General features: G+C 41.4%; 1 protein-coding gene across 1 annotated transcript; it reads left to right on the forward strand.

The window, feature by feature from the left end:
- Window positions 1-6,272: 6,272 nt before the first annotated feature.
- On the forward strand, window positions 6,273-20,680 carry TNMD (tenomodulin; the record flags this gene model as incomplete). The annotated part of the gene is made up of 7 exons (XM_084258710.1): window positions 6,273-6,320; window positions 6,486-6,617; window positions 15,388-15,528; window positions 15,729-15,830; window positions 18,419-18,572; window positions 19,998-20,164; window positions 20,471-20,680. 7 exons carry the CDS (start codon window positions 6,273-6,275, stop codon window positions 20,678-20,680), a joined length of 954 nt encoding a protein of 317 aa, XP_084114836.1.
- Window positions 20,681-22,214: the final 1,534 nt, after the last annotated feature.

The raw sequence follows: 22,214 nt of genomic DNA on the forward strand, positions 1-22,214 counted from the left end.
TTTCCACTGCCCTGGTCCAAACTATCATCCTTTTTTGCGATTACCTCTTTACTAGTCAACCATTTAAAATTAAAATTCTTCACTGAGCATAATTTCTTCTAGATCCATTCACATTGCTGCGAATGGTATGACTTTATCTTTTTTGATTGCTGAGTAATATTTCATTTTGTATGTAAGCCAGAAGGAAAAGAAAAATATTGGATGGTTTCACTTATACCAGGAATATTGGAGAACCAAATAGACATCAGTGTAAAAAAATAATAACAGTACAAAACACAACAAAGCAAAAACGGACAATTATCAATCAGAGACATCCTGCAGGGGAGGAGGAGGGAGAGGGATCAGAGGGAGGGGGGAGGAGCACAGGGGACTGAGGTGATGGTGCACGGGTGCCTTGGGGAAGGAAACTCTATGGGGACTACACCTGAGGGGGAAGCAAATATTGTTTAAAAATGAACAATGATGTAAAAAATAAAAAATAATATAAAAATTAAATTAAATTAAAATTCTCTTCACAGCCACCAGAGAGATGCTAGGAAACAGAATTGTCTATCTCCCCTGCTTACAACCCTTAAATGAACTCCCATTGTTCCTAGGATAAACTTCAAACCTCTCACCGTAGCTCTTGTGGCTGGAGCTGTAAGTGGTCTACCCAAAATATTTCCCCTTCTATAACTAAGCCAGGATTTTATCAAGAGTAGTAATAAGCTGAGCTGGAAATAAAGCCTTGCTAGATTCCATTATGGCAAGGGGTGGCCATCTAGTCCAGTTCTGGCCAGTAAGATAAGCAGAAATCTATAAAAAAAAAAAAGGGGGCTTTCCAAGAAAACTGTTGCTTTCCTAATGGAAAGAGACAAACTCATGTGACATGCCTTTTGCCCTTTGCTCTCTCTCCCTTTTCCAACCGGAAGATGGAATTGCCATCATAGAAGCATGAAGCTGGAATCTGTACTCAAAGGATTACAGAAGAGAAGGATGGAAACTCGGGTGTTTGCACTTGCCCTTGTCCTGGAATGCTGATGCCAAGACTCCATTGTGTCAGAAAAATAAACCTCTTGTTTTGTTTAACCACTATAACCTGGTTTCTGCCATATGCAGCCAAAACCATCCTGCAAATGCAATCATGCATGATACGGTCCCTGCTTACCTCTTCAGCCTTATCTCAAGTAACTCTCCTCCTCATTCTCTATATTACAGCCACAGTGATGTTCTTCCTTATTTTTTTTAAGGTTTTTATTAATTATTTATACAAGCACTGGGTACAGTCAGAAGTGTGGGAGGGTGAGAGAATTCACCAGAGCCAGAGTGGGGAACAGAACAGGCAGACTGAAGAAATACACTGCTGAGGGGAGCAGCGGGCATGGCAGGAGAGGTCTGCGCGCCATGTGGGCCCTCGCCAGCAGCCGGGGATTGAACCGGCGCTGCAGAGGCTATGGGCAGCTTTGCAGCAAAGCGCTCAACCGCTGCGCCACGAGGAGAGGCCCCTTCCTTACTTTTTAAACACAACCCTTTTCTGCTTCAGGGTATTTGCCTGTGCTGCTTTCTCTACCTGGAATAATCTTTGTCCCACACTTCCACTCTTTATTCTGGTCTGAGCTTAAAAGACATCTCAATATGGACTTTCCTGACATCACCCCCTAATCCAAATCAGGTGTTTATAGCACCCTGAGCCTTTCCTTCTTCGCATGTTTCATAATTTTCACAAATTTTTCCTTGAGGTAATGTTTGTTTACAATACTGTCTATGATTTATAGGTATAGGTTCACATCTCTTCAAATGTATGTCACCACACCACCTCCTCCACCAAAGCACTAGTAATCCTCCACCATAGTCCATTGTGCCCCCTCACCTCTTTAATCTCTACCTCCCCATCTAGTAGCTTCAATTCTGCAGTCATACTTCTGGGGTTTGTTTTGATTCAGTTTTGTCTGTTCCTTTGTTTTCTTTCTTTATATTCCATATGTGAATGAAATCATTCAGGGCCTCCCCTGCTAGCGGAGTGGTTGAGCGCTGGGCTGAGAGGTTGAGCGCAGGGCTGCTAGGCTGCCCGCAGCCTCTGCAGTGCTGGCTCGATCCCCAGCCGCCGGCGAGGGTCCCACACACACACACACAAAATCATTCAGTATTTGTCTTTCTTCTCCTGACTTGTTTCATTTAGCGCAGTTCTATCCAATTCCATCCATGTTGTTGCAAATGATAAGACTTCATCTTTTTTATAGCTTAGTGGTATTTCATTTTGGGTATATATACTACATCTCTTTATCCCCTCATTTTCATTGAACACTTAGGTTGTTTCCATAGCTTAGTTATTGTAAACAGTGCCGCAATGAACATTGGAGTGCCCTATATCCCTTCGAATTAGTGTTTTGGTGTTCTTCAGGAAGGTACCTAGCAACATCCTTGCTGCATCCTATGGTAGATCCAGCATACCTTAGCTTTCAATATTTTAAGAAACCTCCATACTGTTTTCCAGTTTCCAGAATAGACCAGTCTACATTCCCACTAACAATATTTGAGGGTTCAGTTCTTTTTTCTCAACCCCCTCCCTTGACCATATTTGTTTCTGGTTTTTTTGATATGGGCCATTCTTATGGGTTTGAGGTGGTACCTCATTGTGATTTTAATTTGCATTTCCTTATGGTGACTATGAACATTTTTTCACGTGCCCTTTGACCATCTGTATGTCTTCTTTTGAGAAGTGTGTATTTAGCTCTTCTGCCCATTTTTAATGGGGTTATTTGTTTTATTATTCCTATGTAACATGAGTTCCTATAGAACTTGAATATTAGCCCCCTTTCTGATGTAGGTTGTACAAATATTTTCTCCCATCTGATAAGGCTTTTTTTTTTTTTTTTTTTTTTTTTTTTAAGGTTTATTTATTTGTTTATACAAGCACGGGGTACAGTCAGAAGCATGGGAGGGTAAGAGAATTCACCAGAGCCAGAGCTGGGAGCAGAACAGGCAGACTGACGAAATACACTGCTGAGGGGAGCAGTGGGTGCGGCAGGAGAGGTCTGCTGCACCATGTGGGACCCTCACCCTGTGGCCGGGGATCGAACCGGCGCTGCAGAGGCTGCAGGCAGCTTCGCAGCCCAGCGCTTAACCACTGCGCCACCGGGGAGGCCCTTTTTTGTTTTGTTTTTAATGACAGTTTCTTTTGCTGTGCAAAGGCTTTTTGGTTTTATGTTATCTCATTTGTTTGTTTTTGTTTTTGTTTCCTTTACCATTGGAGTCCCCAAAGGCATCAATGAAATTAATGTCTTGTAGTGTTTGCCTATGTTTTCTTCTATATATTTTATGGTTTCAGGTCTTACATCTAAGTCTTGAATCCATTTTGAGTTAGTTTTTTGTGCTGTGTGAGATAGTGGTCTGGTTTCATTCTTGTGCATGCGGCTGCCTAGTTTTCCCAACAGCACTTATTGAAAAGACTTTCCTTCCTCCATTGTATACTCTTGGCTCCTTTGTCATAGATTAACTGTCCATACAATGTGGGTTTATCTCTTGGCTTCAATTCTATTACCATTGAACTGTGCATCTATTCTTATTCAAATAGCATACTGTTTTGATCACTATAGCTGTGTAGTTTGCATTTTTCTTTATTTACAGAAGTTTTTTCTTTCCTTTTAGTTTATGCCCATCTCCCCAACTAGACTCTGAGTTCTATAGTGTCAAGGACTTTGTCTTGTCCACTACTAAGTATATATCCAGCCCTGATCACAGTGACTGCCTCACAGAAGAAACTGAATAAACAGAGCTAATAAATGAAAAATCAAGTAAAGTTCCATGACCTTTGTGACATTTTCCCTCCTCTCTTGAATTATAATTAATCACTCCTTCCTCTTTACTTCCACAGCATATTGCTTTGACCTGTATTTTAATTCAGCTTTTTTAACAAATAAGGAATGTTGTAAAACATCTCAATGCCTGCTCAAGAGAAAGGTACACAAAAACTAATTATAATACAGTGTATTAAGCCCAATATTCGAAGTAGGAAAAAAATAGAACAAGGGGAAAGGTGATTGATTTAATGACATGATAGAGATGAGACCAGAGAAGATTTTCAAGAGGTAGTAACATCTGGGCAGCATTTTAAAGGTCAAATGAGCATTTTCTAGGTAGATACGAAGAGGAAATCGCGGCAAAGAGTAAACAGCACATGTAAATTCTCTGCAGTGTGAACAAAACAGAGGGTCCCAACAGAGATTGCCAACGGCGAGTAAAGCCTGAGGAAGGCAGTATTGTGTGAGTAACATTATTGAGGGGGAAACATCTGTCAAGTTAAACCTGGGTTTCTCCATAAGACTCATGACTGTTTAGAAATCTTATCCAAAGAACTGTAGAACAAATAGAACCATGATTTGTATTTCATAATTTATATAATCAATTTAATGCATGATTTTGTTGCCACCAATTAGAAAATTATTTTCCTCTGAGACATTACTATGTGGATGAAGCCACATGCTCCATGGTCCTGCCCATCTGAGACCCCCAACTGGCTCCATCCTCTATGGAAGAAATTGTCTTGACTCAAGATTGCGGAAGTAGGTAGGTCCCTTAAGTGTCTATGACATTACCATAAGTAGCTTTGATTTTATAGACAACAAATAGGCATGAAAGGATTCTAAGCAGCGGAGAGATTATCCTCGGATTCATGTCTTAGAAGCATCACTTTGAAGGAAACACTCTAGCAGTAAGGAAAGCAGTTAGGACTCTATTACAACAGTAAAAGTAACTATGATAATCTCAACTAAGGCAGCGCCAGTTAGGAATAGAGAGAATAAGATCGGGGAGATAATTCAGAGGCAAAATTGATCGGACATAACTGATTAGACATGGGAGTAGGCAAGGGAGAAAGAAGTAAAGGATCATATGGAGGTTTCTTTTCTGGAGACTGACCATCGTGTCATTTAGTGTGAGAGGTGAGACAGAAAAAAGTACCCTTGGAAGAAGAGGTCATTAATTCAATTTAGGACTTATGGCATTTGAGGTGTCTGTGGAATTTCCAAGTGGAGATGTCCAGCTGGTTAGATGCACACATGGATCTAGAGCCCTAAGCGAGTAGCCTGGGTTAGAGATATGAATTTGCGACTTGTCAGAAAAGATGATAACCTAAACTAAGTCTTGAGCAATCAACAAAGGGAGGAAAGAATGGTAACAACTTAGACTTGATAACACTCACTGACTGAATGGATAAATGGACGGTGGAAGAGAGCTTAAGACAAACTTCAAATTTCTGATTTTGGAGACTGGGCAGGTGATAATTCCAGTGTTATGGCCTGAAAGTTTTCCCCCCAAATTCATCTGCTGAAATCCTAATTCCCATTATCTCAGAATGTGACTGTATTTGGAGAGGGGACCTTTATAGAGGTAGTTAAGGAAATTAAGGTCATATGGATTGGCCCTAATGCAATCTAACAGGTCTTATAAGAAGGGGAAATTAAGACAAAGTCAGGCATAGAAGGAGAATATTAAGTAATAAGAGGCTGACCATCTATAGGACATATAGATGATATCGAAAACTGTGGAAGTGGATGAGCTCACCTGAGAAGTGTACATAGAGTGAGAAGATCATCAAGGATAGAATCATAAGGAATATCAACATTAAGGAGCAGACTGAGGAGGGGAAACACGGCGAGGAGAACAGTCAGAAAGATAGGATGAAGAGAAAAAGTTTATAATTACTCCTTTTTTCCATTCTGTTTTAATTATAAATTAGTTGAGTACATATTGATCTCAGTCCTCAAAGGGCTTTAACATAATAAAGAAAAGAATATCTTACTCACATCTCAATCTCCAATACCAAGCACAGTGCCTGACATTTAATATTCCTGCAATAAATATTTGTTAAATCGAATGGAATTGAAATTAAGACTTCATTCCCCTCTCTGTATTGTTTGCTTATTTCTGGAGTGTGCAGCATGTGTTGCAACTGATATTTTAAGTTCATAGTGAAAAATCATTTCAATGTGTCCTAGGCTTGGTCCCCTTCCAAGCCAACCCCCAGGACAATAGTTTTCATTATAACCTTCTGTCTTTGCCATTCTGGATGGAATTCTGTGCACAGAAGTTATATACATATATGGGTATATCTATGTAACAAATCGCAGCACAGGAGCCCCCTGGGTTCCCTCAGGCTCTGGTATGACATATTTGAGCCATATAAATTCAGCTTCTCCTCTGGCATCTGTTAGCCGACTCACTTGCAACTCCACCTCAGCAGTGGTCTCTCAGTCCTTTCAAAGCAGAGAAAGAGTACTGTGTGCTGAGAGACCATGGCAAAGAATCCTCCAGAGAACTGTGAGGACTGTCACATTCTAAATGTAAGTTGATTCATTTTTTTCTCCTTTTGAGCAGAAGCATGGTTTCACAGATTTCTTGTCTTGCAAAGTGTGCATTAGAAAGTAAAATCAAAAGTGACTCTGAATTATGGCTTGCTATTTTCAGGATTATTGTGCATTGTTTTATTCTCTCTGTTCTTTACTTAGGCAGAGGCTTTTAAATCCAAGAAGATATGTAAGTCACTTAAGATTTGTGGATTGGTGCTGGGTATCCTGGCCCTAACTCTAATTGTCCTGTTTTGGGGGAGCAAACACTTCTGGCCGGAGACTCCCAAAAAAGTAAGTAGATGCACATTATTACCTGATGCTTCTAGTTTGAGTTTGATTGCATTTAATTCCTGATTGCCGTGTTATTTCTCTGCAAATGAAAATCATTACGTCCTGTGTTTATTTGCTGATGGTATGAAAAACTGAACCGAGATTTCCCACCCCCCTTTTATTTGTCCAATTATTTTCATAGGGAAAAATGTGATTTCTGTATTTTGGTTAAAAAATGATAAGATGTGGAATTACCTATTCTTCTATAATACTTGACTTTAGGGAGTTAAGACTTCTCCACGAAGCACAATTTTTACTGTAAGAAAAAATACTTTCCATGTTTCTTTCAATTACCTGGGCAGAAACTGATGGGAAAGTAATTATATCACCACATAAGGAGAAACCACCAGAAATGGGAGCAAAGGATTTTCAGGGATTATATTTCTGACTTAATGCATCTGCTGTGAGGACAGGCAGCAAGCTCCTTTTCAAAAGGAGCAATTCTCATACCTCAGTTCACATTTATTTATGACTTTAAAAAAAAAAAACAACAGCCTAGAGCTTCTCAGCTCCTCGCCAGCCACAGTCATCACTGTCCCACTGAGATAGTAACGCTACCAGGTAGAAACAGCCACACCGAGTCATTAATCACAGGTATCTCAGAAAACTTCTGATATGAGGGTCATTCAGTGAAGCCTGACAGGTCGTTGTAGTTGGTATTAGTGTGCTTCAGTGTTATTGTTACTCCTGGGCTTATATGCAATGGGCAAGTTTTGATGTGATCCAATAGACATCACAGACCCCTCGTACTAACAATTTCTATTTGCAAGAGAATTAATAGATGCACAAGCGACAAGATGTGAAGATGGTTTTTTTGGCTTTGCCACAATTTTCTCTCTTCGTGTGGGTGGTTGTTGCTGTTGTTATTAATGTATTGTCATGAGACACTCATTTCTATTTAATAACAGAAGGGAAAAGCACAAATCCAGGAGGGAGGATGAAACAAGAAGAAAATGGGTTGGCATGGACCATTAGGAGCCAAAGGAGCTATAGGAGCAGAGAGGAAAGGATACAGATCGATGAGGAAGGACAGGTTAAAAACAGAAAATCAAGTGGACAAGTATCTAAAAGAAAAGAGAAAAATAAGGCATAATCACCCGTGGAATCTTCATTTCTGCTTCCATACCCACTTTCATTTACTCCCAGAGGAGTAAATACATTTAACTTCTAAGTTTAAGTAGGAGGGAGAATGAAGAGCAAACCAACCTAATTTGATTGCCTTTTTATTTATACCTTGACCCAGAAAGTATGTCAATGCCTATAGTTAACTTCTCTCCCTCTCTCTCTCTCACCTCTCTCCCTCTCTCCCTCCTGCTTCTGAACTACTTACTGTTCAGATGTCTTTCAGGAGAAGCTATGTTCAGGCTAACAAGGTGGGTAAAGCAATTGAGATCTGGAAGGAAACAGCAAATGAATCAGTGCCAAAATGTATTCCTATCCAATTCTATTACCACTTAACTAATTCCCAAAGTGACAGGCTGCCCACAAATTGAATCTTGGCTTCTCTTAACAACTACAGATGAGTTACAGGACAATAAACCCTTTTGTTCTCCATGGCCATAATGTACTTAACTGAGTGTGGTAGGTAGCTGGCCCTTTTGACCACCCATACATGCTTGCCTAAATAAGGGACCAGGTGGCCTTTCTTGCTTATTGTAGCCATTGGCACTGGAAATGCTATTGTGAAAAGGTTATGTGTTTTTCTAAATTACAATGCTATTTTCCAGAGTATAATTGTGAAAGACTAGGTGAGGGCCTTGCTTTTATCATGCAAGGCATCAAACACACTAGCAGGGCCCAGGGGTCACTCTGCATCCTTTTTCTATCATCTTTGCCTCTTGCTCCAGTTCTCTTTTTAATGGATTATACGGAGGAATTCTATGATTCCTCAAACAAAAAGTAAAATGCAGTCAGTGCATGAAGAGGAGGTGGGGTATGCTACTGAATAAAGTTTATCAAAGAATTAAATATTTTACAAAGTAATCCATATTGGGATATCATTTTCAGCAAAACAGTTCTCAGACATGAACAAATTTGTTGCAGTCACGTGGTGAAAAGACAATGGGTGTCTCCTGGGCAGGTTTTTCAACTTCGAACAAAGGTTGCTTGTTCTCCATTCCAATGGGGAGGTGCAATTTATATTTCTGCCAGTTCAGTCCAAGCCTTCACCAGGAGACCAGGCTGGGTCCACTGCAAATTAACAACCAACTGGAGACATAGATGCTTCACGGTCTCCTATTAACTTCAAGTCCCAGACAAAGGGCCCAAGAGACCACCTCAGTTTCCAATGGCTGAGACAGTCACTAAGGCTGCCTGTGAGCTGACTTACTAATCCTGGGCAGAGAAGAATAGTCAGATTAGCCTTGAGAAATTTGGAGAAGAAAAGGGTCTGGGCATCTTGCACAAATTAAAATGACTCTCCTCTTAAGTGTATGGCCCTGCAAGAAACAGCATTTAGCAGATTAAAACACAGACACTTCTGGACTTTCCTTTTCCAGACCTGTGGGACCTATGGGGACTATGGAGCACTGGTGGAGAGAACTTTCAATGTTGTCGTCTTTATCCACAGCAGTCATTTGTTTTCTGTCCTGGCATTTCCTCTAAGCTTTTAGTGTTTGCTCCTCTAGCCTCCACCACACTTCCTTTTAATTTTGTTTTTTGGCATCTGTTTATAATAAAGTGTTTATTTAACATCGCACATCTGGTGTTGACATTTCCAAACCAGTAAGTCCTCCCCGTCCATCCATTGCCTCCCACCTTGGTGTGCACGAAAGACCTAGATTCTTAATCCCAGAAGGGGACCAAGAATCCCCTTCCCTTGCCATGCTTGACTCCTTCTCATACACCTCAAGCAGGAGTATATGTGTGTACATACACACGCACACACACACACACACCACCCCACAGGGATAAAGTAAAACGAAGAGAACTAACTCTGGGTGAGCTGCCGCACTCCCACTCAGGCTGCAGGCCCCCATCCCCCAGCTACACACAGGAGCCACTATTGCTGAATGGAAGCCCATCCTTTAAGCTCTAGATTCAGCTCTCATCACCAAGCAGAAGGGACCTATTCATTCCCGAGATTCTGAGAGAGCATCACAACGAGGTTCCACTTCCAGGCAGTGACTGCTCAGGGATCTTTGAAGCAGATTACTTGGAGAAGCATGCTGGCTTAAAGCTCCCTGTATTACACACTTAACTTGAAACAACTAGAAGCCAACTCCCCAGCTAATTAATCCACCATGGAGAAAACAAATCAGAAAAAAACCCAGCCCTGAAACAGTAGTTCATAGAGAGAGCACAGACCTTGTAGCCCAGGCCCTCCAATTCTTAGTAGAATGAGGCAGAATAATATTTTTATTATTGAAATGCTCTTCTTCCTGCTGTGTGGGAACTGCTTGGTGACTTTAGGGCTGTCGGGAAATTAGAACGCTTAAGAGCCACACAGCAATCGGCAGGTTCCTGGAGATGCCCCCTCAACTTCTCCCTATTACCAGAATGAGATGAGAAGAGGTAGGGATGGGGGGCATCCTGCTGCCATCCTCCTGAGCTCAACCGCAGATGACCATTCAAACAGTCCCACTAAGGGCTGCGAATACGATATCATTCTAGGCTGAGAATCCTTGTGCAGAAAAAGTACTTTTTCTTGCTAAGTTTGGATCCAGCTTTCTTCGTGCCTGCTTCACGAGTGCTAGCATTGGTAGAGACCCACTTTCTTCACTCCTCTCCTAGGCCCACAGGTGATAAGCTTTCCTCCCCAGATGCCCTGGGCTTTTCCAACACAGCACTTGGGTGGGTATGTGTGGGTATGGAGAAGTATTCATACCCCCAGGGAAAAAGTTGGAGTTGTAGCTGGAATCTCTTTAGCAGGGAACTAAGCTTCACCAGATGGTGCCACGTCGGCATTTTTTATATGAGCACTCGCTGCCTTTTCTTTTCCTCCAAAGCCATTATGGGAGCCAAGTCCATTCTGTTCAGAAACGCTCACCAGGCCTGGACTGGCGAGGGGCAGCTCTCGGCTGCTCAGGGGCAGCTCCCACCAATTATGTAGCGTTGCTATGGCCATCTTATTCAGTCCCTTCAATCTCCTAAGTCAGCATTTGCTGAGCAACTTCGTGGCACCAGCTAGGAGAGGCTGGGTCTTCAAAGGGAGCTGTCCTTTCAGGGTTGAGAGCGGGACTGGGGCTGCAGGGGAAGGCAGCTCAGGGGATCAGCAGGTAGTGGCAGACTCCTGGTCAACCAGACACGTGTCAGCCCATGTCTGAGTGGGATTGATTTTGTCAACTCCACAACATTGCATCTGGCAAGGGACACAAGATTAATATGGGAATTAAGCCTCCAGAGGTATTTGGTGACTTGCTCCAAGTCACAAGCTTGCAAGGGGCAGGGTTGAGACTAGGACCTGGTCTAGGGATTTTTTCCAGTATTCTTCAGCTGTCTTTAAGAATGAGGGGGGCAGGGTGGTGGTGGGTAGGGGAAAATTTCCCAGCCAGCTTGAGTTTGTAGATGAAAGAAATGTTTTTTCTTGTTGAAAAAGAGGAATGTCTGTGCTGCTTAAGCCAATTTTTTTTCAGGGCTGAGACCTGGTGATTGAAGATGCAGAAGCCCAACTTTGCATAAGACACAATCTGTCTGCCCTGTGTTTGGTAAAGAAATATCCAGAGGTCCTTTAATTCCCACAGGCTAGGTTGGTAATAATCTGGTTCAATGAATTCCCTTCCCTTTCTTCCAGCCTGACACCTGCTAGCCAGCTATTCTGAGCATGTATTTCACCTTTGGAGAGTGTAGCTCATAAACAGACAGTAAAGGATGAAGGTGGAGAGAAGAGCAGCGAGATTTATCACAGGCTTCAAAAAACAAACCTAAGCCAAATGTCCTCAAATCCCTTTCAGGACAGGCTAAAGCTACTTGCCCCCAAAACAGATCCATCACACTAAGGTCTAAGGTTGCTTGACTCTTTATAAAAAGCTTTCTTTTCTGATCTCAGAGATTGCCACAAATTGAGGCAAGAAAGCAGGGCAAAGTGTGAAAGGAGATGTTAGGGCTCATTTGCTGCCTGAGTGGAGGATATAACGTGTCTGAAGAAAGAATTCCTGAGCAGGGAAGAGAAATGAGTTTGCATGCTCTCCATGTTTTGTCTGTGTTGTCTTTTTATATCTCTCACTGCTTGGGCGTAACCACACATTCATCTCATTTCATTTCAGAGTCACATTCCACTCCACTGCTTCCCTGTCCCTCTCCAGGGTTCAGGTTCTTATAGTGAAGACCAGCCTTCTGGGTGGGTGGAGTAGGAACCCATTGAGTGGTGCTGGAAAGATCCGCCTGAGCCCCTAAATACCTCCTATTTTCTGTGCCACTGTGCTTAAACCCATCATTAGCAATTCATTTCTTTGAGTAAATACTGGACTCGGTTTTGTTTTTTTAACAGACAAATACCCATCGCTAACATCTTAGCGTGAAATCATTTGTCAGATTGATTTCTTCTTTGACATAAGGAACCCGAAGCACCACAAAATTTCTTTATGTCTAGACAGGAGACAAAAAGATAGAGGGAGGTGGGATGAGAGGGGAGGAATAGGAGGGCACAGAGTGAACAGGATATGAAAAGAACAGAAAAGGGAAATTAGAAGCACCAAAGATTAACTGTCCCTATTTGCCAGTTTGGCAGAAGCGTATTCTTCGTCAGACTCGGTCCTTGCTCTGTTGCTCCTGGAATAAAGCTGAGTCGAGGACAGTCTAAGATGAGCTACTGGGAGCTCACTCACACCTTTCTCAGGCCCGTCATCCTGTCTCTGCTTTAGTTTGTGCTGAGAGAGGACAAAATCATTTATTCCTTTATCTCCAGAAACACCCTCATCTCCAAACCAGCGAGTTTAGTAGAGAGAAAAGTACTTCTGAGGCCAAAAGTATGAGCTCAGTCTTCTTATGGGCCAGTGAAGCTTGCAGAGCCATTACCCAGGCAGCGCGCTCCACAGGGACCCAGGCGAGACAGTATGTCTGGGTTTGTTCAAACCCATCCCCAGACAGTCCAAACTGGGCCACTGGCATCCTCTTCCTAGACAAAGGACAGCCTCTTCCAAAAGGACACCTTTGATAGTAGAATTCCATCTGCAGGAACACAGAGCTCCCCACCCTCACCCCTTCCTTCCCAGGATTCACACGTCACTGACGTCATTTTGATCCCACTGTTTTAGGCAACCTACCATTGTTAACAAAAGTCAAGGAGCTGGCTAACAAGTACAATCAGCACGAACCCTTTCTTCTCACCAAAACCAACCAACCAAACAGAAAACCAAAACTCTTTGAAGGAATGTTGAAAATAATCAAGATCTGCTGAGCTTGGCAGTTTCCAATAGTTTTCACCTAACAAGGTGTCCAAGTGAAGTGCATTGCCAAGAGTGCAGGAAAACTCATTCCACAGAAGCACACTGAAATTCTAAATGTCACCAGTATGGTTCCATAGTCTTCTACCAATGATTGAAAATACAGCCTGTATTTTCTCTTTTGCCCAGGTAGGCAGTGTTCCAACATCCCCTAGTCTCTAACCTCATTTTTCCATGCAACAATCCATCAGTGGTGCAACTGATGAAACAAACACCCCCTCACCCCCCAATGACTAGTCCTGTGGACATTTGTCTCAACAATGGATAGTATTTCTAAAGAAATTCCCCCCCTGATGGGAGATCTGACAAGACTGGATCTGAAGTAGATGCCTCTCTCCTCTACTTAGGTCAGGCTGGCTGAGAGCTCAATTTGTTGCCATAGGTAGAAGTTACTCAAGCTGGCTGCAGAGCTGGGACTGAGGACATATTTATAACTAGACGCAAATAAAAAGCCTAAAGGAATTTGCTACCTGTCACAAACCAGACCAGACTTCCTGGGTTAACTGTGTGGTTGCTGAAAGATTCGAAATGCTGTTTTCCTTCCCCTTTTAAAATATGGTCTCTTAAATGGCCTTGCCCATGTTCAAAATCTCTCTTTAGGAATATGAGAAGTTACCCTTGGTAGGTAAACTTATTCAACAAAGTGTCGACCATGCTTAAGGCACCGTCTGGTTAAAAAGAGTTAATGTCACTGTCTCCTGTTTTCCTATTCAGCAACTCCAGAGACTTTGCATGCTTCAAGTAACATTGTTTCTACAAACCCTTCCAACTTGTTTTTCTACTTGAGTTGGGGAAAATTTGACCAGGTTAAACTAACATACAGTCATGGACACCAGCAGATTAAGAAACAGCCTAACACAGCACAAGCTCTAAAAGGCTGCCACTAGGAACTATATCATTAGAAAGCAACATTGGTTATGTAAATGACCTGCTTTAATTTTCCAAGGTTTTTCATGAGGAAAAATGACTATGAAAAAACAGGATAGCCAAGGGCTTATTAACAACAGGGATAAGATCAACTTCCATCAGGCCTGGCCTAGTTAGTGACAGGAAGCAAATTCCTTTGGACTTATTATTTGCTGCAAGCAATAGATATGTCCTCAGTTATAGGTAATAGGCTTACTGCTATACTGAAAAACTCCATGGAACTGGTCCTCTTGATCCTTTGAAAAAGAATCATTTCGGGGCCTCCTAGTAGCGCAGCGGGTTGAGCACAGCGCTGTGAAGCTGTTCACAGCCTCTGCAGAGTGAGGGTTCGATTCCCGGCCGGCCAGGGAGATTCCCACATGGCAGGGCGGACCTCTCCTGTGGGGCCCGCTGCTCCCCTCAGCAGTGCTTTCGTTCTGTCTGCCTGTTCTGCTCCCCACTCTGTCTCGGTACCCTCCCACACCTCTGGCCTGTACCCCAGCTATTGTACAAATAAAAAAATAAAACTTAAAAAAAAGAAAGAAAAAGAAAAAGAATAATTTCTTTTTGAGAGTGAAGTAAATCTGGGGTTTTGTTTCAACCCCTAGAGAGACCTGATAAGTAACCTTTCCAAGGCACTCTTCATGGGACATCCCATATTATTTAGTGGGGGCCACCTGACTCAGTTGTTGAATTCTACACGTGGAAGAGTCTAGAAAACTTGAAGTCAACTGAAACAGGTTTGGAAAATAGAACTCAAGAATACACTGAGATGGGTTAGCCTGTAAATGACGAGGTTGAAGACTGTAAATGTTCTGAGGTTTAAAGGGCAAACAAGAAGCAACGGTGGGCAGGGTAAGATGATTACTTGATATTAGCCGAGGAGTACAGTCTTCAGCTTCTAAAAGGGAGGACTCCAAGACTGTAGAGCTGATATTCAAGCCCTTGAATAAATAAGGTGACAAAAAAAGCAATGCCTCATGATTCTAAATGTGTTCAAATCTCTTTCTCAGGCTCCGTGAATCTCACAGGGATTGAGGGAGTAACCCCTGAGCAGTAGGAAAGGGAAGTGGTGCTTAAAGCAGCATAGGTTGGAGGTGATTCCTCTGTTTAACTCAAGGGAAAAATACTTTACAGACTGGTTTGTAAAATATCATTTGCTGTTTAGTCGATGCTGCCAAGAAAACTGTTGGAATTCTTAGTAATTAGCTCAGCAACTTGGCTTAAATATAAAATACTGGCTCTGAAGGGATCCCCATCTCAGCTCCAGTGCCAAAAAGTACCTCACTTTCATCTCGAGAATTCCCAAAGGCAAACTGTGGAGATGGCACCTCACTATAAAGCTGCTGGAAAGAGAAGGTGCCCCAGATATGACCCAATTAAAGTGTCTCACGAAGAGACACACTGAACATCTTAGAGCTTGTTTTCTTCTGTTCTCCCAGACATATGACATGGAGCACACTTTCTACAGCAACGGAGAGAAGAAGAAGATTTACATGGAAATCGATCCTGTGACCAGAACTGAGATATTCCGAAGTGGAAATGGCACTGATGAGACATTGGAAGTACACGACTTTAAAAACGTAAGCTGGCTCTTTCCCTCCGAAGGCTTCCCACTTAAAGTATTAGCATTTTTGAGTCAGGGCCTCTGTTTAATTTATAAGGCAAAAACGTTGTCTTTGAATTCACATTTTGCCTCACCTGGGGCCCTGACACAGCCGGTCTCTCAAATGTGGCAATTTCAGGAAGATTTGTTATTTTTCAAACTTTGTCTGTTTTATAGGGATACACTGGCATCTACTTTGTAGGTCTTCAGAAATGCTTCATCAAAACTCAAATTAAAGTGATTCCTGAATTTTCTGAACCAGAAGAGGAAATAGATGAGGTATGTAAGAATAAAAATAATGGTAGCAAGTGCCATAATTTTGGGGGTGCTAACTATATGCCAGATATTGTGCTAAATGCTTTACTATCATTTGATTCTTGTGATGACCCTACAGATAGGTACTATAATTATCCCCATTTTCAGATGAGGAAACTGGGGCCCAGAACTGAAAAGTGACTTACCCAAGGTCACACAGCCAGTAAGTAGCAGATTGGAATCTTGAACTCAAGCCTCTAAAATTCATACTTTTACATTGGATACCCATGAACATTATGTTCGTTTGCTTCCACATCAAAGATTCCTAGTAAGAGGGGTGAGCCAGAAGGACCAAATCAATCCTTCCTAAGATGAAGTCCTTTAAAACAAGTCCCAAGGCCACCTGGATCTTTGCTACTTTTATCACACTGTGACATTCACCTGTTTTAAAGATTTCAGTTCATTCAGTTGACCATTTTATGCTGGTTTACTAATGGAATAATCTGCATTTAATCTCACTGGAAAAGGCAAAACCTGAGTGGGTGAAAACTACAATACAATAGAAACGCTCTAGAAACACACTACTAGGCCAGGGCCAGGTAACATAATGTACCAGTGCAATCACTGGAGCCCTTACTGCTAGTTGGAGATGGAATAATCCTATTCCTAAAATACACCCATCAATAAAGCCCTTGAGGTTTTATTTTTCCTGCTATTCTGCCTGTAATCACAGTGTGTCGGTCTCAGTGAAGGAAGAAGAGGGAACCTTAGGTAATGCCATATTGTAGCAGCAAACCCCCACTGTAGCCAGAAAGAAGCAATGCTTATTTTGTTTTACTTTAGTGTTTAATTGGCAAATCTACAATGAGATTATGACAGTGGCACCAGGGCCTCTCTCTGTACCATAAATACCTCTTTGTCTTTTTTTCTCTCCCCCCCCTTTTTTTCCACTACTCTCCCACCCAACTCTCTCCCTCTTAATTCTTTTCCTTTTTCCTTTCCCTGACCCAAGCCTCAGAGCTGTCACTGACTCACACAGACATTAATTTTTCATGCTATTGGTCTTCTCATGACCAGAGAATTTCAGACCTTTATTTCTAGAATTTCTAAGAAAAGGAAAAGATTTCCATAACTCTTCCCCCAAGGTCTATACTAGTGAAAAATTGGGGAACCTTTTTTAATGAGTATAAGGTAGATGTGGCTGAGGAACAGACCAATTTCCAGGTATTAGGAATTACTATAGATATTAGTAGGTGAGGTAAGATGAGAGAATAATCAATAAGATAAAAAGCTGCTATATCTAATATCTTATGCTGCCTTTTTTTTTCCCCAGAAAATAATGTAAGCATTGAGCAAGGGCAGTCAGCACTGAGGGACTGAACTGACACAATAGGTCCACCAAGTCTCATTTTGACCCTTATTTATTCTTTCATTAATTTTGTCAAACCTTTTAAATAATGCAATTAGTTATCTTTGCTAGGGTGAGATTACTTTATCTCCATTGAAATCCTATTTTTTTTTTCAGTTCAAGCTATAGATTTTTTTTTTTTTAATGAGACAAATTCGTGATCTGGAATGAAAAAAAAAAAAACCCTCTTAATCTCTTCTTCCCGCACCACTGTATCCATGGTCTGTGCATGCTAAACATGCAGAGCAGGTATATAAATAGCCCTGATTTTGCTAACAAAGCTAGTCAGCATACCAACCTCATTTTATACAGTCCCTTTCTTTACAGACTCAAGGGCAAAGGAACTAAGACTTAAGAGTTGTAAATGAGTAGGTATAGAATTATAGAAAAATATATTTCAGAGGATAAACAAAACACAGAAATCATAAAGCTAGAAAGAAAAAAAGGAAATATTTTATTAAGAGTATTTTATTAAAAATTGAAGCTCAAAAAACAAGAAAGAATTAAGTATACAAGACAACTGCTTCCAGAAGAGATGGTTCTGTTCCTGACAATAAAAGAAAAGCCATGTAAAGGAAAAGCATGGAAGACAAACTCTAAGCATCTAGAATGAAAGGAATAAAAATGAGGCTATAGCCAGTGAAGTCATCAGCTGGAGACCTGACTTTAAAACAAAAGATGACATCTTTTGTACTACAACCAGCTACCTTTAACAGACTAATCTTGTAAAACTAAAACATTATGTTTGGTTTCTATTTAATTGATTTCATCAGTTTGGATTTCTTCAGCTTGAAATCAAATACTGTTTGCAGCCTTTGCTGTAAACCTAAAACAAGGCAGTCACTCACAAGATCCATTTAAAGAGAGGAAAAATTTGTAAATAACTCAGAGTTCCAGAAGCCCAGATTAAAATATAATGGCCCAGTGGGAGGCCCAGAAATGATGGGGAGCCTTCCTGACTTTAAAGGAAATGGTAACTGTTTCAGTGAACAGCCTTACTGTTAAACCCAAGAGGGGAGGAATCAATCCTTCACTCTCCCAAGGGTGCCTTCTACATGCAAAGCACAGAGCTAGCTCATTGGCAGCCTTGGGATTGGAAGTGTTACTCAAACTCAAAATAGATCAGTTTTAAGTATCCAATAAAGTCTCACTCATTTTATTAATTTCTCTGCCTAAATCCACCTGATGTACTTTTCTCTTTCAGAATGAAGAAATTACCACCACTTTCTTTGAACAGTCAGTGATTTGGGTCCCAGCAGAAAAGCCTATTGAAAACCGAGACTTTCTTAAAAATTCTAAAATTTTGGAAATTTGTGATAATGTGACCATGTATTGGATCAACCCCACTCTAATAGCAGGTAAGACTTTCTCCTCCCCCTCTCTCTCCCCTCCCTCTTCTTCCTCTTCCTCCTTCTCCCTTCAAGTCAGTAACAGGTTAATGTTCCCAGCATTCAGAGACTACATTTCTAGGAAAACAAATGATCAGCTTATATCTTCTTAGATGAAACTGTAAATGCTGACTGCCAGTGAGGAGAAAATTTTTCACAGCCAAGTTATAAATCAGATAAATTAATGCTGACAGGCTTTTAAATATCCCAGCAAAGGTAACACCACCTTAATGTGACTAGTGATAGCAAAAACCCTAATCTGTCTTTCTTTGCACATCTGTATTCATTGCAGTCAGGATACCAGACTATTGCTCAAACCAGTGGTGGGCCCAACCCAAAACAGAGGAGCTAAGAGTCAAAACAATGCTTTGTTGTCCCAAGATAGATTCTCTATGTCAAATGGTGTCATTTCCCCAAAAGATAAGACAGTTGCTGCAATACAAATGTCTCCATGGCTGTTTTAAAAATCACCGTAAAAGAACCTGAGGGCTAGAGGCAAGAAGATTCCCAGTTCTCAACTTCCAGGCACCCACAGAGAAGGCAAAAATCTCTGGATGTCTTATGCTGCCCAGCTAATACAGATTTCATTCTCAGCAGCACAGATTACTATATTACCCAAAAGTTGCTGTTCCCACCCAAGCAGGCATCTGGTGTCACTCTCTCACCTTAAAAAGGCAACTAAATACCATGTGGTGTTGAATTGGAAGCTAGAACTGCCTTGGCATCCCTTTTCTAAAGGACAGTAGTGGAAATCCGACAAAATCTGAGCTAAGTCTGAAGTTTTAGTTAATGATATTGTATCATTGTTAATTTCTTAATTTTGATAATATTGTACCATAATTATGTGAGATGCTAACATTAGGGGAGACTGGGTGAAGGTATACAGGAACTCTGAATTTATCTTTATAACTCTTTTCTAAATCTAAGATTATTTCTAAATAGAAAGGTAAAGAAAATTTAAGACAAGAAAGAATGGGAAGAGGAAGGTGGACAGTGGGCACTGCAACAAATCTAAGAACTATTTATTGAACACCTACTGTGGGTAAATCATTGTGGGAGACACAGATGTCATCTGTCTTTAGTTTTTATTTTAGTCTCTTCACAAGGCAAAGCAGTAAGTGTTTAAAGCCAAATAGCCAAAAAGGGGTCTGTGTGTGTTGTGTGTGTGGGTGGGGGGGGGGAGGGAAGAGTCAGATTTGTTATAGAAAATCTCCATAAAATATCAACTGAAGGAGCATGGAAAAGTTGTTCATGTATACCTAAATGATGGCAGTGAGAAGACACAATGAAAATGAAACCCCCCCCCAGTACTACACCCCCAAGTTCTTTTTTCAGAAACATTTGCAGAGTATATGCAGCTTGGTGAAAAATACAACTTGGTATGTGTTTTCTTAGTTTCGGAGTTGCAAGACTTTGAGGAGGATGGTGAAGATCTTCACTTTCCTACCAATGAAAAAAAAGGCATTGAACAAAATGAGCAGTGGGTGGTCCCCCAAGTGAAAGTGGAGAAGACCCGTCACACCAGACAAGCAAGTGAGGAAGACCTTCCAATAAATGACTATGTGAGTTATGTTCATGTTACTCAGTTCAGAGGAAAAACTATGAGCCCTCACCAAACTCACTACTCCTCAAATCACGGTCATTGGATGAATGGTCGTGGTTTGCACAAAACATATTTAAGATACTTGGAATTCCCAGCAGGTTCATTCAAAATCAGTCTTGATCTTGATTGATGTATCTCCGTGATCACGCTAAGGAGTTTAATGTCTTACCAGTCCCCAGATCATATAGTTTTACAATCCTCCCCTGTTTGGTGGCTCTTTCCCTAGAGAAGTTTCCCCTCCAACACTGGCTTCTTCTTCTTTCAGACTGAAAATGGAATAGAATTTGACCCCATGCTGGATGAGAGAGGTTATTGTTGTATTTACTGCCGTCGAGGCAACCGCTACTGCCGCCGCGTCTGTGAACCTTTACTGGGTTACTACCCGTATCCATATTGTTACCAGGGAGGGCGGGTTATATGTCGTGTCATCATGCCTTGCAACTGGTGGGTGGCCCGCATGCTGGGGAGGGTCTAATAGGAAGTTTGGGCTCAAGTGCTTAAACTTCTGGCAGCCAACATATAGTAAATGCATGCTATCCAATGAATTTCTGCTTATGAGGCATTTGGCTTCTGTTAGCCAGTAATCTAGAATGACTTGTAGGTAATTCCTCTCTTTGTGTTCTAATAAACTTCTACATCATCATCAATGGCCTGATTGCTGCTGAACACACTGGGTAAGTGTTTCCCATGAATATTTCCTGAAACTGAAATGGAACAGATATGTCTGACATGGACGACATGACAATGATGGAAAGTTACGTTTCACCAGGTTTGGGTGGTAGGAAAGGGCAAAGCAGAAGGGTTCTCAAATACCACATTTTACGATGCTATATTGAGAAAGTGAAAATGAGGAGCTGATGATAAAATGTCCCCATAAACTGATGCATATAAACATGTCCTTTGTTCCTTGTCTCCGTGTTTAATTATCTGGGAGACATATCATAGACTCACTTAAGCATCTATGAAGCCACTGGACAGGCAGTGAGTCACAGCAGGCCGACACTAAAATATTCCAAGTGCTGAGACTCAGCAAAGGAAAAAGCTAACCTAGCAAAAATAGTCCCAGGCTCTCCTCCAGTGAACAGGACTCAACTTTGGACAAGTTCAACTTTTCATAACCTTCAGGTTTGACTTCTGTCTAGATCAGTGTCTGGTTACCTAACTTTTCAAGGCAATTGTCCGGGAAAAGGGGCTGTAAATAGCATTCCTAGAAACAGGAAATTACTGAGGTAAGGAGTCAAATGGGATTTTTTTCCTCCTCGAAACCACGAGGAACGATTTTTTCCTCCTCAAAACCACGAGGAAGTGTGTTACTTTCTTAAAGGAAGGAGAAGGCCTAGTTCTCAATCACCAGATACTTAGAAAAAACGAAAAGTGGCAAAGGAGAGAGGAAGAATAGCAGTTGAGGGTAATGTTAACTTTGATGTTCCAACCTCTTTTAGTTTCAAAATTCCTGCTCTACCAATCAGCCTTTATAGTTTCATTTGAAGGGAACCCCCATTGTTGCTCAATTTCAAAGTTATTGTGTCACAAAAATATCTGTCTGGCACTGTACAATTGAGAAGGCATTTTTAAATAGCAAAATCTTCACCAAGCTGCTTGTGGGCCAAAAGCCTTCCACCACCCCTACCCCACCCCCCCCCACCCCACCCCCCCCCACCCCCCATTTAACAGTCGAGGAAGTAAATAGAAACAGATTTGCCCAAGGCTGTGTTAAGATTAACCAGTTATCCATTGATAATTAGCATACTTGTCAGACTTGGGTTGCCAATTCGCACAGAATGAGAGAACAAGGAAACATATCTAACAAAAGCAACATTACTGAAAAAATTTTTTATTTTTATTTTTATTTTATTTTTTAAAGATTTATTTATTTATGCATACAAGAGCTGGGGTAGAGGCCAGAGGTATGGGGGGGGTGAGAGGATTCACCAGAAACAGAGTGGGGGACAGAACAGACAGACTGACTGAAATACACTGCTGAGGGGAGCAGCGGGCAAGTCAGGTGA

The sequence above is a fragment of the Talpa europaea genome (genome assembly GCF_964194135.1).
Source record: "Talpa europaea genome assembly, chromosome: X".
Lineage (NCBI taxonomy): Eukaryota > Metazoa > Chordata > Mammalia > Eulipotyphla > Talpidae > Talpa > Talpa europaea.